The 17273-nt window shown below is 38.3% G+C and overlaps 1 protein-coding gene across 1 annotated transcript in view; it reads left to right on the plus strand.

The window, feature by feature from the left end:
* The window catches only part of thsd7ba (thrombospondin, type I, domain containing 7Ba), a 189621-nt gene that overhangs the window by 152306 nt on the left and 20042 nt on the right, over positions 1 to 17273 (plus strand). The window contains exons 17-19 of the mRNA XM_005745722.2: positions 13758 to 13763; positions 15729 to 15862; positions 16996 to 17155. Coding sequence (XP_005745779.1) covers positions 13758 to 13763; positions 15729 to 15862; positions 16996 to 17155 — 300 coding nt within the window. The remainder of the gene's footprint in view (positions 1 to 13757; positions 13764 to 15728; positions 15863 to 16995; positions 17156 to 17273) is intronic.

Below are 17273 nucleotides of genomic sequence, written 5' to 3' on the forward strand. Positions count from 1 at the left end.
ATATATATATAAAATGTCTCCTTGAAATACACTATGTGTTGGTCACTTCTCTCAGAGAATGTGGAGTTATAAATACAAAACTGACAGTATTTTTTTTTAAACATTGCATCAGGAAACACGTGACTGCTGTCAAGGGTGCCTGGCCATAGACTGAAGTGAAGACACCACTGGCAATACATGGCTGTCTTTCTCATTTTCTTGAAATAAGTTCCATCTTGAAGCCTCGACATATTGTCAGCTATGAAAATAGGAGAAACAAGAGGGGGAGCTTTAAATTAGGAGAGATTTTAAAGTTGCATACATATGATGTTTATTGGTTCATTTTCATTACAGTTAGTATGGGTTCCCCATCATGATAAGTGTCTCATATATACCCTTATTTTTAATTGTGGAGTACAGGTATATACAGTGGTGTGAAAAAGTGTTTGCCCCTTTCCTGATTTCTTATTTCTTTGTTTGTTTGTCACAATTAAATCTTTCAGATCATCAAACAAATTTAAATATTAGACAAAGATAAAACAGGTAAGCACAAAATGCAGATTCTAAATGGTGTTTATTAAGGGGAAAGAAAATGCTGACCTACATCGCCCTATGTGAAAATGTGATCACCCCCACGTTTTTAAATCATGAATTAACAGTGATTGACCACATTTTTATAAACCTGACATCAGTTTCACTGCCACACCAAGGACTGATTACTTACTGCCAGACCTGCTGAATGAAGAAGTCAGTTAAATAGAAGTTATCTGAAAAACTGATGCAGGTTAAAAAATCTCAAAAAGCAACACAACATGCCACAATCCAAAGAAACAGCTGAGAAACAAAGTCATTGACATCTATCAGTCTGGAAAGGGTTAAAAAAGCCATTCCTAGGGGATTGGGACTCCAATGAACAATGGTGAGAGCCATTATCCACACATGGAGAAACCAGGAAAAGTGATTAACTTTCCCAAAGTGCATCAATGACTTACAGTATTTAGAAGGTCACAGAACAACAGAACAACATCTAAAGAACTGCAGACCTCACTTGTCTCAGTTAGGGTCAGTGTTCATGACTCCAACATAAGAAAGAGACTGGGCAAAAAATGGCCTGCATGGCAGAGCTTCAAGACCAAAACCACTGCTGAGCAAAAGGAACATAAAGAAAACATCTTGATGATCCCAAAGACTTTTGAGAAAATACTCTGTGGACTGATGAAGCAAAAGCTGAATAAGCGTGCCCCATTACATCTGGTGTTATGAGTAACACAGCATTTCAGAAAAGGAACATCATACAAACACTAAAGTGTTTGTAGTGTGATGGTCCGGGGCTGCTTTGCTGCGTCAGAATCTGGAAGACTTGCTGTGGTAAATGGAAACATGAATTCTGCTTTCTACCCAAACGTCCTGAAGGAGAATGTCCGCCCATCTGATTGTGACCTCAAGCTGAAGGGCAGATGGGTTCTGCAGTAGGACCAAAACACACCAGTGAGTCTATCTCTGAATGGCTTAGAAGAAACAAAATGGAGACTTTGGAGTGACCTAAGCTGAATCCGATCGAGAACCTTCCAATATGGCTGAATTACAACAATTCTGCAAAGATGAGTGGAACAAATTGTTCCACAGTGCTGTAAAAGTCTCATTGAGAGTTATTGCAAATGCTTGCTGCTGTTAAGGGTGGCCCGACCAGTTATTAGGTTTAGGGAGCAATCCCTTTTTTACACGTGGCCATTAATATGCAAACTGTCATGACCATTGATCAACAACCACTGATCAAAGCTCATTGATCAGTGACAATTGATCAATGGCCATGAGTACCATTCCAAACAGTTGGGGAATGGCTGCAATCACAGCATTGTAAGATGGCAAAAGATGAAGGAGTGGGCACTGGCCTCTAGGTGTAAATAGACTGGGGGCTTAGCAATTCGAAACAACAACATTGCAGATGTGGAAGCAGAGCAGCTGCAGATGAAAGTTTCAGCCTGTCTCAGCAATGCAGTTTCTGTGGCTGTGATCAGTTCTACTAGCGGGATTTTTCTCTGTGTCACAGCAACCCTTTTGCAAGGATGTTTTTCTTTGCTTGGATGAGTTGTCTGTCAGACAAATTTTTTACCCACTTGTCCACATCCTCGGTGCGGCATCCTTCTCTCGTCTGGACGCTTAGAATTTCCGTATTTTGCTAGTGTTTCCAACGCACAACAAGTGGGTCAAACTTCTTTTGTTGCCTGGTCTTAGACTTTCATGCTGTGCTAGACGAGCCTTCTTAGTGAAGTCAAACACCTTTTGAAGAGTATTCTCATCTGGAAACATTGTAAGTCTCTGTCAGATCCGCGCCTCTTTTGATTTTAGCACATCAATGGTAAAAAAAAATGTTGTCTCACCCGTTCATTGAGCAGCTGACTCTGTGCCTTCTGCAGGAAGGCACCACTGAAGATCTTGTCAGTGATGCTAGTTTCAGTCATTGTACAAAAGAATTGTTTATAAGGTTGGGGAAACCTGCATTCAACTGAGACTGCAGAAGTCATTTGGATGAGTGACGAAATGTTTCTCTCACTGAAAACTGAAAACCAGATGAACAGAATCAACTTTTGGGGATCTTTTTCTAATATTTTCATTAGTTTGGTGATCTGAAACATTTAAGTGTGACAATCATACAAAAAAAGTAAGAAATCAGGAAGGGGGCAAACACTTTTTCACACCACTGTATATCCCACATTTTTAAACATAATTATAAATTCACCCAAAAACCTTTCTAATGAAATCATGAACCCCTTCTCATTGATGTAAGAGTACCACTATTTGTAGCATACTGCTAAACACAAGATGCCCTGAGAGATAGCCACTGAGAGCTCACAGATGTCAAAGCTGAGCTCCAAGGCAAACACAAATTGGATCTATAATTACTAGAGATATCTGAATTTCATCAAAACTCCAACTGTTTACCACCAAATGCTGAGACATCACGTACTATATTCGCTTTCCATATAACACATGTCTTAATTCTGTTAAGGCCTTGGGGTCTACACTGCATGCACTATGTGTGCTAAGCGGTTTGTCTGTGGATGCTGTTTTAAGAATTTTTTGGTGAACAACAAGCAAGATGTAAAATTAATAAAATTGCCTTCCATTTCTCAAATGATGATGCTTCATCTATCCCGTCTATAAGAATGAATAATTATATTTAATTTATAAGTTTTTACAAACAGTGTTGTTTTTGTAGTGAATTGGAAACAGTTCAATAGTTGTCAGTGGTTCAATCTTGGGCTTATTCTGTCACCAGACTGCACCGATGCATCAATCCATGTGGGTGACTGTGTCTATTAGAGAGAAAGCCTTGTATGTATGCAGTAGGTGCTGTATGAATGTCAGTGTGAAGGATAGGGGAATAGGGCTTGTTGCATGCATCAAACATCACAGTTGTTTTAAAGTCTCAAAAGAAATTCCTTAATTATTTTAAAAATCTATGCCACTTTTTTAAAAGGTTAGACAGAATTTTAATTATAAGTATATGTAAATGATATGTAGATGTAAATGATTAAGATTTTACCCACCATATCCTATATACAATACAACAGTCAACAGTTATTTCCCAGACTCTCTGTTTTGTTTTGACAGAGTCAAAAGAAGGTATGCTGTGCTTTCTTGGCCATTGCTTGATCTCTTGACTCCGTTCACATGGGTGTTTATGTATTTGTCGGTAAGCTACGGGGCTGCTGATCCTACTGGGTAACAGTGTCTTGCTTTAGAGAAAAGAAAATGAAAATGGTGACACACGGTTTTAAATAGGCCTTAATTTACTGACAATTTGTTTTTTATCTCAACCACACATTTACAGATGAGAAATGTCATGGTGTCTGCTGGTATTGCTGCCAAGCTAAGCTCTAATGGTGCTGCTGTTTATGATACCCCAGCTCACTCTGTTTTTCCAGTAACACATGTAAATGTTTGATGCTGTTGGCTGTTGCAGGATTAAATTTCTACTAGTCTTGTCAGCACTTGTTTTTGATATTTATCTAGTCTTCCCTCATGGCTTAGCTCTTGTTGATAAATCTTTAATACATTTGGTGTAATTGGCTTCAAGTGTTTTAGTTTATCAGATTTTCTCTACAGATTTTAAATCTTATTTTGAAAGGATAATTAACTCCGTTCACTTAGTAAATGATTAAAAGATGTGTCTGTTGTTCATGCATTATACAATTCGACCTAAACCACGGTCCCGTTAAAGTTGTGAGGATTAGCTAATCACACTTCATGAACATGTGACCGTTATTACTGTCTCTATGCCAAAACTGAAGTTATAAACAAGTTTAAAAAATAATTGAGTCTGCATATGTTTGCTGGGAAATCGGAGTTCTGGGAGTTTTACCTACCTTAGAGCCTGCATTGTGTGCTGTTCTCCTACTAGCCAGACTAAATAAAATACTGTTCAACCTACACATCGAATCTAACATTCTTACCAACACCCATTGTCTGCTGAAGCTAGCTAAATATGTTGACCGTTGCTTTTAGAAACTGTTGGGTTGTTTGGCTGTGTTTTGTTTTTTGAGTCGTTACCCATTTTCATTGTAAAGAACCTTCAATTCACTGAATCTGAATGAACAGCCTTGTACACATAAGAATTCACCCTGCTACTTCTTTATGCAGTCACATTATCAAGAATACTACTGGTCCAGTTCCACTAGCAGACACACACATGCTTATACTGTCTCCACTATGTTTGCCAGATGATGGAATATATTTCAGCTCATAAGGTGTTCCTTCTCTTCTGAAAACATTCTCATTCCTATCATTCTGGTACAAGTTTATCTTGTTTTGATCTGTCCAAAGAGTTTTCAAAGATTGTTTTTGTTTTCCAGGACTTTTCAATGTTTTCTGGGGTTGCAGAAAATTTCTGAAAAAGCCTGGCTTCCTATTCTTTAGTGTAACCGGTGGTCTGCATTTTGCCATCGCATCTACATTGTAGACTTTTATAATAATATACCTACTTCCTCTGGAGTGTTCTTAGTTATAAACAAGACTTGGAAACAATACATTTTAGCATTCCATGTTTCTGGAGTCCTTTTGATGTTGTTAAGCTAGCCAGTGCATTCCCTGTTTTAAGAATGCACCAGATTATCGATTTGCCCACACCTAAACCTGGTCATTTCAGTTCATTGTCAAGATACTTTTGAGCCTTTGAAAATGAGGGCCTATGTATAAAAATGGCTGTAATTCCTTCAACTTAACTGCAGTGGTGTGCTGAGGCAAAATATAAAAAAATTATATTTCTTAGCACAAATTTTATGGACCTAATTGTAGGATTCTGCCTAAGGAATAAAACCAACACGTGGTCTTTAGCTATAGATATATACACATCTAGTTGAATACAATTAATATGAATTCCATCTATCCATCCATCGTTTATTTTTTTGATAAATTATGTTTTAAAATTAATAATAATATATTACTGTTATTTATCTTACAGTTATGGAGTAACCAATAGAAAAATGCAAGCTTTTTAACGTGAGGCAGTTGTTGCATACTGATGTGTGAAGGGAGCAGAACCCACGAGGGTTACTACACTGACAGACAGTTGCTTTCATATATCCCAGAGATGAGAGAGCCACATCATGTTCATATGACGTTGGGAATGCACAACTCTGCGAGCAGTGTTGGATATACATCTTCCACAAGCAGCCAAAACTTGCCCGTAATGCCTTTAGCCATTTTAGCTGGGTTTGTCAGGTCAGATTCAGTCATCTCAGAATGTCATTTTTTTCCCTGAAAAATTCTCAAGCCAGAAAGCCTTTCATGTTACTGTGACAGCCAGCAGCTGTGAGTCATCATGTCCTTTGCTTCAGGATAACCGCATAACGAAAAATGTTTTTAATATGACGAATAGGAAATGTTATATATCTTATAGTCTAACATATTTTTGTTTTATTTTATAAAACAAGTCTGTCTTCATTTGCACATCAAATAAGGTTGCACAACAAATATAATGAGCAAAACAGTTTACACAGCATGTAAGATGTAGTGGTACAATGTACTGAGCAGAAGGCAAATTGAAGCCATAAGCAAATATTTAATTATTTTTGTGCAGACTGTGTGCATATGCTCATCCGGTGCACGGAACTTTGAAAACAAAGGTTATACCTGCTTTTGGCAGTAATATGTCACCACTTTGTACTGTTGTGAAAAGTACCATGAATCAATATTGATATGATAAATCTTGCAGGAACCTTGGCTTGTACTGAAGACACACAAGTGGGCCGTCGTACTTCCCCAGAGTAAATAGGGGTGCAGTGGTGACAGACACTGTATCAGCCATTATATGCAATATTTTCTATGTACTGTGTCGACCTATAAGTGCTTTTGAGAGCTCTTTGTATGCCAGATTGTATGACCTACCGTAACTGAGGCACCCCTGTCTTGTTGTTTCGAAAATCTTCAATAATGACTATTCACAGTGCAGCAAAAATAAAGCCCAAAGTACACAATTATTGCGACATTATTCAGTAATATAAGCTGCTTTGCTTACCTTATTCAAGTGCAAATTTGAGATTTGGCAAGTACAGCATCGGCTATGCTTACCGTAAAAGCACTTGATTGTTTGTACTTTCAGGCATTTTACTTCTCGGGCTCTGTGAATAAATTGATAGCTGCTGCTTTGATGTTACTAGCTGTTCTGCTTTGTCGTAAATGTTCTTAGGGACTCTCTTCATCGCCGTGACAGGTGTTATGTTATAGTTATGAGTGTGTCATGTTGGTAATTTCCATACTTCTGTAAATAATTTGTTGAGAGTGTTTATATTATTGTGGCATATACTATGTGCATCTATCCTTGCCAGTATGGTGGTGTTAACTCATTTTCATCTTATCACTGCATGAAGTTTATTTAGAATATTATTATATTATATCATTCACACACAGCGATTCTCTTGCACCAAAGATTTAATATAGACTATGAAATGAAAATAGAACATGCTTGAGTTGAGCATTTACAGAAAGCTATTGTCTTTTTTTTTTAATTCTATGTATGATGAACCGAGGCACACTGCATGATGACATTGTAGTGACCCATCAGTCGCAAATTATTCTGGCCTAAAGCATACCCTGCTGTATTGTCCTTTTGATTACAGCTGACAAAATGAATGCCCTGTATTGAATAAAATTTCCAACTAGTGGTTGAGATCAAAGGCAAATCAAGAATGTTTTTAAAAGGTTAAAGAGAACCAAAGTTTCACAGTGTGACTCTAAAACCTCTAAAACCTACATTCATTTTTATATGCAGTGTATGGGTACACCCCGTTCTGTTGGAATCATTAGTGTATACAGTTAATTTTCCTCAGTCAAGTCTCGTTCATCCTTCTGTTGAAAATCAAACACAGCCCATAGCAACTCAAAGGAATGGATGGATCCCAAACTGCAGGATTAATGTTAGATATCTTGTGCTTACCTGGCTGCAGCCAGATGGTGAACTCATCATTGGCTTCATTAGAAAGACAGACTTTTGTAGTCATATTCTGATGGAGCTTCTGATGACCATTAAGGTGTAATTAACTAAGGGCATTGCTTGGGTAAATGATATTCTCCCCCTGTAAGCCAGACCCTGCGTATTTGTTAAGAAAGTTTGAAGTGCTGCCATTATTCTCAAACAGGCTACATTTTAAAGCCCTTTGAAAGTCTCTAGCCAACCAGATGATCAAAAGCAAATTGAAAGTTGGGACACTGTGTGAAATGTAAATTAAAATAAAAATACAATGACTTGCAAATCTCATAAACCCCTATATCAATTCTTTAACTGATACAATTCATGAAAAATCTGAAGAAAAAGAATCATTTTTAATTTGATTGCAGCAACACATCTCAAAAAAGTTGGGACGGGCAATAAAAGGCTGGGAAAGTAAGTGGAACTAAAGAGGAAGTAGTTAGTAGTAAGTAGTTAGGTTCATTTGCAACAGGTCAATAAAAGTTCACTGTGCCACAAATGCAGGTGAAAGTGTTATCATACAAAGGAGCATTATGTGAGCATGATAGAGAAATGTTGCTGTCGTCCATGGCCTAAGCGCCTTAAAAATGGACTGAGGAAAAGTTAAATGTTGTTGTCACACAAATTAAAATTTGAAATTCTTTTTGTAAAACATGGATGGACACTATGTCCTTCGGACTACCCTCCTGAGACCGAGCCTATTCATTTATGTCTGCTCTAATGGACATTTCTTTTTGGTCTATATCTTTTGAATTGAGTTTCCCCACTAAGTCCTGATGTGCTAAATAGTCCCCTATTTAACACACCACGACTGTGGCCTTTCCAATGATATTTCATGTGTTTGTGTGACCTTGTTTGGCTCCAAAAAGAAATCACAAAAAAAGTTAATCTGAAAGATACTTTTTTCCTGAGTTCTCAGGAAGTTATTGGTAAGTGGGCCCAACCAGCTTATTATCAATGCTGGGTTCAAAAGCCAGTTTGGGGAGCTCATACCCAGAACATCCGAGACCTTGCGAGACAATGCCAGACAACATACTGCATCTTTTTTCCCCCAAGTGGTACATTTTGTTTGAACTATTGGTATGTTAAAATGTTCTATTGAATCTATAAGATATGTAGACCATTGCATTATGGGTTTTTTTTTTCATTTTACACAATATTTACACACCTTTTCAGAAATGGGGTTATAAAAAAGGTTAGCTGTACCAATTAAATAACCTAACAACTGTTAGTATCCAGCGACAACCAGGCAAAGGCTGTGAAGTGACGGTGCTAAGCACTGCACTTCCAGGTGTTTCTTTTACTTTAGCTTCACAGGGTGTTGCTGTCACATTGTCACACCTCCAGTGTGTTTCTTTGAGCTTCCTAAAGCCATTTTGCACTAATAAACATTTCAAAACTGTGAGGAATATGCCCAGTAGTGAGATAAATTATTTTCTTGCACTGTTATTTGATGTAGTATTTTTGTGACTAATGGGTGAAAGTGGAAGAAGAAAAGTTCACATAGAAGGAAATAACAATATTTATGGGAAATACTGCAGAAAGGTCATGTTTTTCAGAAGCCAGCCACTACCCTCACACATCCTGGAATCATCCATGGCATTTCAGCTGCGTACACAACAACGGAGCATGGGAATTATGTGGCAAGTTTTTTTGTGTTATAAGCAATGGAAATGCAGCAGTGAACAAGAAGCTCATGGTAGAACCGCTGTCATGTCCAAAGCAAGTTATAGAGAAAAGATAATAATAAATAATGAATTGTTTTCTTTTTGTAGTTCCTTTGTTAGTTAATGGAATGAAACCTCAAAACCACTGACCAACCTCTTTTTAAAAATTTGTATGCCACGACCGCCAGACAAAACAGGGATGGGTCTTTGTTCTGACATCAGCTGGCCAGACCACAAGTCCTGAAAAAATGGCCACTGCTCCCACATGAGATCTCTGAGACTGGTGCTTATGCACATCTGTTTTTGTTACTGTCTGCAAATTATTTGTCAAATTTCCCATATACATACACATATTCTCATATCACGTGAATTTTTAGATATATTCCTAGTTTTGTAAATATGCAGAAGTTATAGATAAGGTTAAACACCACAGTCAGTGTGAACTTGTCCTTTTTAGCTCACTGTATGGCTTCAGAAGTGTTTACAGTTGGACTCTTTTATTTGAAACAGAATTTCTTCACATACACTAATGATATAAATTGCAAAAGACAAGGGCGGATGCTGAGGCTCTTGTATGTGGAAAAAGATATTTGACCACATCTATTATTATGGTGCAAGGTTAAGTACTTGCAAAATGTCTCTGCTAATGTATTCCTGTCTTGGTGAGCTAGGTTCTTGTAATAGATTACAAAATAAATGAGAAAAGGAGATTATTTCAAAGCATGATTGCCAATCAATTTGTGTAATTACAGAAAGTCACGGCGTTGCCCTGCAGTAGAGCCAACACAGCAGTGGGTCCAAAGGGGATGTTAGACAGACTGTAAATCTTGTAAAGGCTTTGGTTCATGAAAGTGTTTGATAGTAAGAAAACTAATTGGAAGACAGTTATGAGAGAGAGAGAGAGAGAGAGAGAGAGAGAGAGAGAGGGTGAGGATAATAAGAGCCAACTCAATGGTCAATGACCAACTGTTAAAATTAAGTGCAGCTACGGTCAGGTCTCTGTCGGCCATGTGCTTTTGTGATGCTCGCAACATAAAACAACTACAGTGGTTTAAACAATGCTTAAATAATGCACTTCTATTGTGGCTACTATACATGGCTATACAGTATAGCGTGTTGAAAGAGTACATTCACAGAATTCCTGTGACTCAGTATAAATTTGGAATTCAGTTTATTAATCTATCTATTAATTTATTAAAGTGTTATAAGTCTGTCTGGTGTAAAACCAGTATAAACAGCATAGTGTCAATGTTAGGGGATCAACATCAGCCACCATAGCTTGTGAAAGTACTGACATCTTGTTGAATTCAGTTGTGTAAATCCACGAAGAGCAGCAAGTCTGCAGATCACATAAGAAAACCTACTGAAGCTCACTTGCTGAATCCCCCGGTATCTCCTGACTCATTTTACTGTTTAGGTGTTGAGTTAATGTAGACAACAGAAACTAGTTATTTAAATAGCACAAGGTTCTGTTGCCTTTGCACAAAAATAGTTAGTAGAATCATACTTCAAAGAGTAACATTTTACTTTCTTTGAGTACATTTAACAGCCTGTACTTTTCACCTTTAACTTGAGTAAAAAACTTGCTTCAGCACTGCAACTATTACTGCAATATTTTTTAACCAGGTATCTGTACTTCTACTTAAGTACAGGAAGTCTGTACTTTTGCCACCTCTGGTTCTGTTCTTTTCCTATCCCAGCTTCATCTTCTGTCATCTTAAATCAGTTTGTTTGTATTTTCATTCAGCAGTGTTGTATTTCTCTTCTGAAAAATCCCAAATTGACGTCTTCAAAAGCAAGGCTCTATTATACTGTATTTTGGCACATTTTAAGTTATCATCTCATGAGTGTATTTTAGAGGTCATCATCACCCCAGAATAGATCCTACTGTGTTTCTCAGTGGTGCCATTGTTTTTTAGCTTATCCATGGGCCTACTGACAATAATTGCAGAGTCTATTTGAAGTTGGAGGCACACAGTGACACTATGAAAGAGATTTATAGAATAGATTGCTCAGCATCAAGGCTTCGTGCTCCATTTTCTCTCTGTTTACAATAAAATGCCATCCCTGCAGAAGGGCCTGCTGGTGCTTCAAGTCCTTTTGTGTTGGTCTTTTATCTATCTGATTGTGTATAGGTGTGTTGTCTTTTTATGTGCACTTGCACATCACTGGGTAAACTTCTAGAGTACAGTAGGTATGTGTGTATTTGTTTTTTGGGCAGGAGCCATGTACAAATTAGCATCTAGCGAAGCCATGGAGTTTTATTTCCATGTCTTGCAAGTAGATTGTTTTTTCCTCTGTAAATATGGGACTTTATATTCACTGCTAAATATTTTTACTTATTCTGATGCAATTCAAGTGGGAAAAAGGCATAAATGAAAGAATGATTCAAAATGACAAGGAAAAACTTGCTGCATTGGCATTAATGGGGATTTATCAGCACAAGAATATACAGTCAAAAGAAATTAAACCTTTTTCAATTCCAAGGTTTTACGTATGGTGATATGATAATCGGAGGGGAAAGAGCCCTTCTGAGCCTTAAGAGCTTCTAAAACACCTCAGGTATAAAATAACACACAACAGTTTCCATCTTTTCCTTACTTATTTACCAAAAGAAAAACAATCTAAGTGCACCCTATGATGCAGTAGCTTTTAGAAGAACCTTTAGCAGCAATAGCATGTAGTCATTTTCTGTGATTTTGTCAATTTCTCACATTTTGGCCCATTCTTCTTTAAACCTTTCTTTCAGGTCATTGAGGCTTGTGGGCTTTCATTTTTGCATAGCTCAAGGTTCCACAACAGCATTTCTATGAAGTTGAGGTCTGGACTTTGACTGAGCTACTGCAAGACCTTGATTAATTTGTTTTTCAGTCATTCTGTTGTGGATTTGATGGTATGCTTGGGATCACTGTCCTGTTACATAACCCAGCCAAGACTTAGCTGTCATACAGATAAGCTCTCATTTGACTGTAGAATAGGATACTTTGGTATAAGAGGAGATCATGGTTGGGTCAATGAACGCAACGTGCTCAGGTTCTGTGGCTGCAAAACATGACCAAATGTCACGCCTTCACCACTGTGCTTGACGGCTAGTATGGGGTGTTTTATGTTGCGATGCTGTGTGCATAATGGCTAAAGACATTATTCCAGAAGTCTTGTGGTTTGTTCTGATGCAACTTTGAAAAGCTAAGCCTTGTTCTTTTTAGAGAAAAGAGGATTTCTCATGACAACACTCACAAACAAGCCCTACTTTTTCAGTCTTTTTATAATTGTACTGTCATGGACATTTAATGCTGACTGAGGCCTCTACAGTCTGAGATGTAGCGCTTTGGTTTTTTGCGGTTCCTCTCAACATTTCACAGTCTAACCTTTCGGTGAATTTGAGATTCCTGGAAAGATTGTGGCATTGTGTTATGGCACATCTGAATGCCCCAGGGCAGCAAATTGCCACAATTTCTGCTTTTATGGCACATATGCTGACTTGAAGTGGACTTGGTGGGACATCCACTCCTAGGAAGTCTGGCAGCTGTCTTGAATGTTTTCTACTTGTGAGATGTCTTTGCCACTGTGGGAGGATGGAGAAATTGTTTAAATGTCCTTACAACAGTTCTCAAATTGAGAACAGCAAATGCTTCTTTAAGATTATTGCTGATGTCTTTCCTCCTCGGCACGGTGTTAACACACACCTGAATGCTTCAGACCAGCAAAGTGCTAAATGTCCGCTTATATAGACGTGTTTGCGTGGGCTGATTGTCAAGTAATCAAGTGCATTTGATTAACAACATCTGACTACTTCTTACCTTCTTCCAATGGAAGCAGTAAGGGTGTACATCGTTTTTCAGACATTGCATTTTAGTTTTTGTTTAATAAGTAATGACACTGCGTAATACGACATATGTTGCTCTTCATTTAAGGTTGCTTTTACCAAATTTTAAGACCTTGTCTGATCAACCAACTTCTGTTATTTGTTTTTAATATTTAAAGCCATATAACTGAAGAAGGTACAATATATAATCTTTGTACCATGACTGTGCAGTGGTACATTTGCCATCTCAAGAATCATTTGGCTTAAAAAAGCCTTACAAGTCTAGTTAATATTCATTTTGAATGAATATACTATATGTTTAAATCTAAAGCTGTGTATTTTATTCGAATGTTTTAATTAAACTCATTCAGAATTACCCAAACAGAAACTTGTCAGTGAGATAACACTTTATATTCAGTAACCTTGTTTAGATACAGAGCACACAGCCTCTCTGAGCATATGCTTATTCACGCGGACTTCCCGCTCACCATTTCCAGACAAATTAATTCCTTGGAGTTGCCTTCAGCTGCAGGTCTGGTCAGAGCACAGCTGTTACAACCAACTGCAGCATTTTAAAAACTCTCTCAGCATTTTTAGTCATTCAGTTTGGCAAACTATCCGGGACGCCTAGATTCACTGTAGATGATAAAGTACCTAATCATCCTTTACCCTCATTAATGAAAAACCGAGGAGAATGCAGTTTTTCAAATTTACGCAGAACTATACATTTCTGTCACTGCAGGCAAAATCTATACTAATGATCATATCATTGTTCTTCTCTCCCCTGCCCCAACTTCTGGCTTGTCATGCACTGCTAATATGGACATCCACGCAGGCTCAGGTCAGTGCTATTCATTCTGTACGTATACTCTGCTTTAGCTAATGAAGACAGAATGCATGCCGGATCTGTCCAAGTCACATATACTTCTGACCTTTCTAGCCCTTCGGCCGAGAGAAAGAACAATAGTTTGATTGGTGCGAGTGCAACACGAACAGAAGTAATTTATCCGAAGTGCATTTAGAGGATACATCATCTGCTTTTTAACTGGAGAAATTCACACTGCCAAGATGTCAGGGCTTCATTATATCGTGAACAGTTTTTTAAAGTGTTCTAAAAAGAAATTGAGTCAGATGATATTATTGTATTGTTAATCTTTAAAAAAATGATTTTAGGAGTCTTTTAAAAGGAATAAAAGAGCCGCCTGTTTGTCTTTCGTCTGTAATGAAGTGTGTGTGACAAAAGTTGTACTCGAAAGGTGGAGTGGTTTGCATTGGAGCCTCATATCAAGAGTGATTGGTTTGAATCCCACGGTCATCTGGGGCCTGTGTGTGTGGAGTTTACATGTTCTTTCTGTTCCTCTGTGGGTTTCCTATTGGTACTATAGCATCTTCCCACAGTCCAAAGACATACATGTAAAGTTATTGACTGACTCTAAATTAGCCATTGGTGTGAAATCATGTGGGGGGGGGAAGTAAAGAACAGAGCGCTGTATGAATGTATATGAATGAGCGATATGCTCTAAAAAGGCGAGGCTGTTCCTATTCTTTGTTGCGCTGCACCTGCTTTAAACTGCAATTTACTCCCTGTGTGAACCTGAACTGAGACGCTCCAGCCCGGGTTGAAAAGTTTGGGATCAGTGATGAATAAATAGTGTAGCAATTGAGGAAAATGGCTTAAAAATCACTCTTTGGGTGATAAAAATTAGCCCTTCAGCTGGTGCTGTGTTTCTGCAGTAGTAGCGGAGCATGTGTGAGAAGAACAGTTGCCAGTTTACCAAGCTAGGGGCATCTGCAGGGACAGATGGGAGATGATGACGTGTGTAATAGGCATCTGTGTGGCCCGCAGGGGAGGGAATACTCGAGAATCATTCCCTGTCTCTATCTCAGCACACACACACTCGCGAGCGCACACACCACGGTGACACCCATTACAGCTTGTCATAGCTTTCTCCACAAATTGTCCTCAAGAGTGCACCTTTAACTGTGGCAGACAGTTACATAGATTGAGAGTAAACATGTGTTTACAGGAGCATTGTGCTGGCTGCTCCCTTGGTTCAACAGACATGCCAGATTCAGTGGCTGAGTGGAGAAAAGTGAATAGCCTCAAAAGCGAGCCAATTACATCATCAGCTGAAGGGCCCGTTGCCATGCTCATTGTCGTTTTACGCACCCCATGCTGTTCTCTCCATTTCACGCGCAGGTTTATTTTAGTGTGGAAAAAAGACTTTTCATCTATAGCTGTATATAAAACGTCTTTCAGCACCTCTCTGTAGTACAGCCTTCATTTTCTCTAGCTACTCTGACTGTCCTCACAATTTGTATTATTTTGTCAACTTTTAATTATGTTTAAGCCTCATTTATGCTCTAAAATATAAAGAACATCGACTGGCATAAAACTCAGGCGCAGACTTCAAAACATCTCAAGAATACACAAGTGCTTGATGGTAAAAATAAACAAAACATGAAGGTAAATGCTACCACATGTAAGAAATTAAGCCTGAAAGCTCAAAGCGGTGTGTTTTTCTATCTTTACCAAAGGAAAACCCAGGTGAGATACTGTTTCTGCTACAGAGACACCTCATTAGGTGTGAAAACTAAAAGTGTTCCTACATTTTTGCTATAATTGTAACAACCAACTCTTCCTTTTGTAGCATGCTTGTGTGAGGAGGGCAGGTGGGGTCACTGTGTGTATGAGTTAATTTGTATGCATGTCTAGTTTTTCAGGTCACATGCTTAGTTGCTTTCCTTCTATTGTTTATTATACGTGTCCTTTTCCTCCTGTGTATGTGTGTGTATGTACATACAGGTGTATGAGGCTCTGCCATGCTACAGTGAATGCAGCCAATACGAGTGGAGGGCCGAGCCCTGGTCCATTTGTACCATCAACACTGTGGACGACCTGCCTGCCTGTGGGGAGGGAGTCCAAAGCCGCAAGATCAGGTCAGTGAGTAGGTTAGGTTTAGAAGACTGCTTACCTAGCGTTGCAACAATGGAAAGAGAAGACTGCCAACGATCCTAAATCTGGCACTCTCACTGGTCCCAGCACTCGCAATGCCAAGGGAAAATAAACAGTCAAAAACAATCCACAGCTTCCTAATGAGTGTCGATAGATTTTTGTGCACTGCCTTTTAGTGCTACTTTAAAAAGCCACAGAGAAAAAGAGTGAAGTATTGACATTGCTGTTGGATTAAGCATCGTCGGAGAGAATAGACACTGATTTGGGCAATTGTGTTATTGTGTCCAAAGAAACTGATCTGGACTTGTTCAGTGTGAGTAACAGAAACTAATTTGCGCTAATCAACCACTCAAAAAGAAGAGTTTTTACAATACCTTATGTACAGTCTCTTCTTCTGAGAATAGTCAGCAAAATTTTGTTTGTACTTTGTATGTAAGTGTTCTAAATTCCCTTACCTATAATTATTGAATGTTTAAGGTTTGTACATTTATCATATTAGATAAATGTACAATCATGATGTAAAAATATCAGTACTTACTGTAAAATGAATGACCAGGGTAACAGGAATGATCTATTACATGATTAACTGTTACTCCTTTAAAGAATGAAAAAAGACTACTAATAACAGATAATGATGAGCTATTAGAGTTCATTATTGAATAAATTACTTAAAAGTTAGATTATCATTACTTCTATGCGAGTAAAACTAGGTAACAGTCACTGGTTCATCAGTTATCATGAATTCACCCACTTCTGAGAGATACAAATAATGACCTCACACTAGTAAAGACTTGTTTAAGCAGGAGATCCGACTGAAGCCAACCATCCAGCTGGGAATCTTTTCTCTCTGCTGCAGGACAACAATTCCATATCATCTTGACAAACAATATGTTACTCTTCCTGAAATGTAATTAAGCCGTTTTAACGAGGAAAAATCTGTAGTTATATTTCGAGTGAAAACAAACTACCTTGAGAATTTTACCTGACCCAAAAAACATATAAACATGTAATCTAGTGTGAGTCATAAACTCAGAAATGGGTTTTAAAACTCAAAAAAAAAGTTGTGCTTCTGGGGCCCTAGAGACTTATTACACAGCTGCATCTGCTGCGCTCATAGGTGTGTAAAGAAAGGAACAACGGGGAATGGGGAAGACAGCACTGTGGAGGATAGTCTGTGTGATCAAGAGGAAATGCCACCGAGAGCCCAGGTCTGCTATCTGGCATGCCCCAATGACTGTGTCATGGCGCCCTGGGGACCTTGGAGCAACTGCCCTGTGGTAAGAAACAGAATTTAGTGGCCGTTTCTGCTGTTATTTGACAAATTGTCAGGGAGTAAGTTGCTTGATTTGTCGTTTTCATTTCAACTGTATCCATAATAACAAATATATATATATA

Source organism: Pundamilia nyererei, unplaced genomic scaffold (assembly GCF_000239375.1).
Source record: "Pundamilia nyererei isolate P.nyererei 1_Seehausen unplaced genomic scaffold, PunNye1.0 scaffold00163, whole genome shotgun sequence".
Taxonomy (NCBI): domain Eukaryota; kingdom Metazoa; phylum Chordata; class Actinopteri; order Cichliformes; family Cichlidae; genus Pundamilia; species Pundamilia nyererei.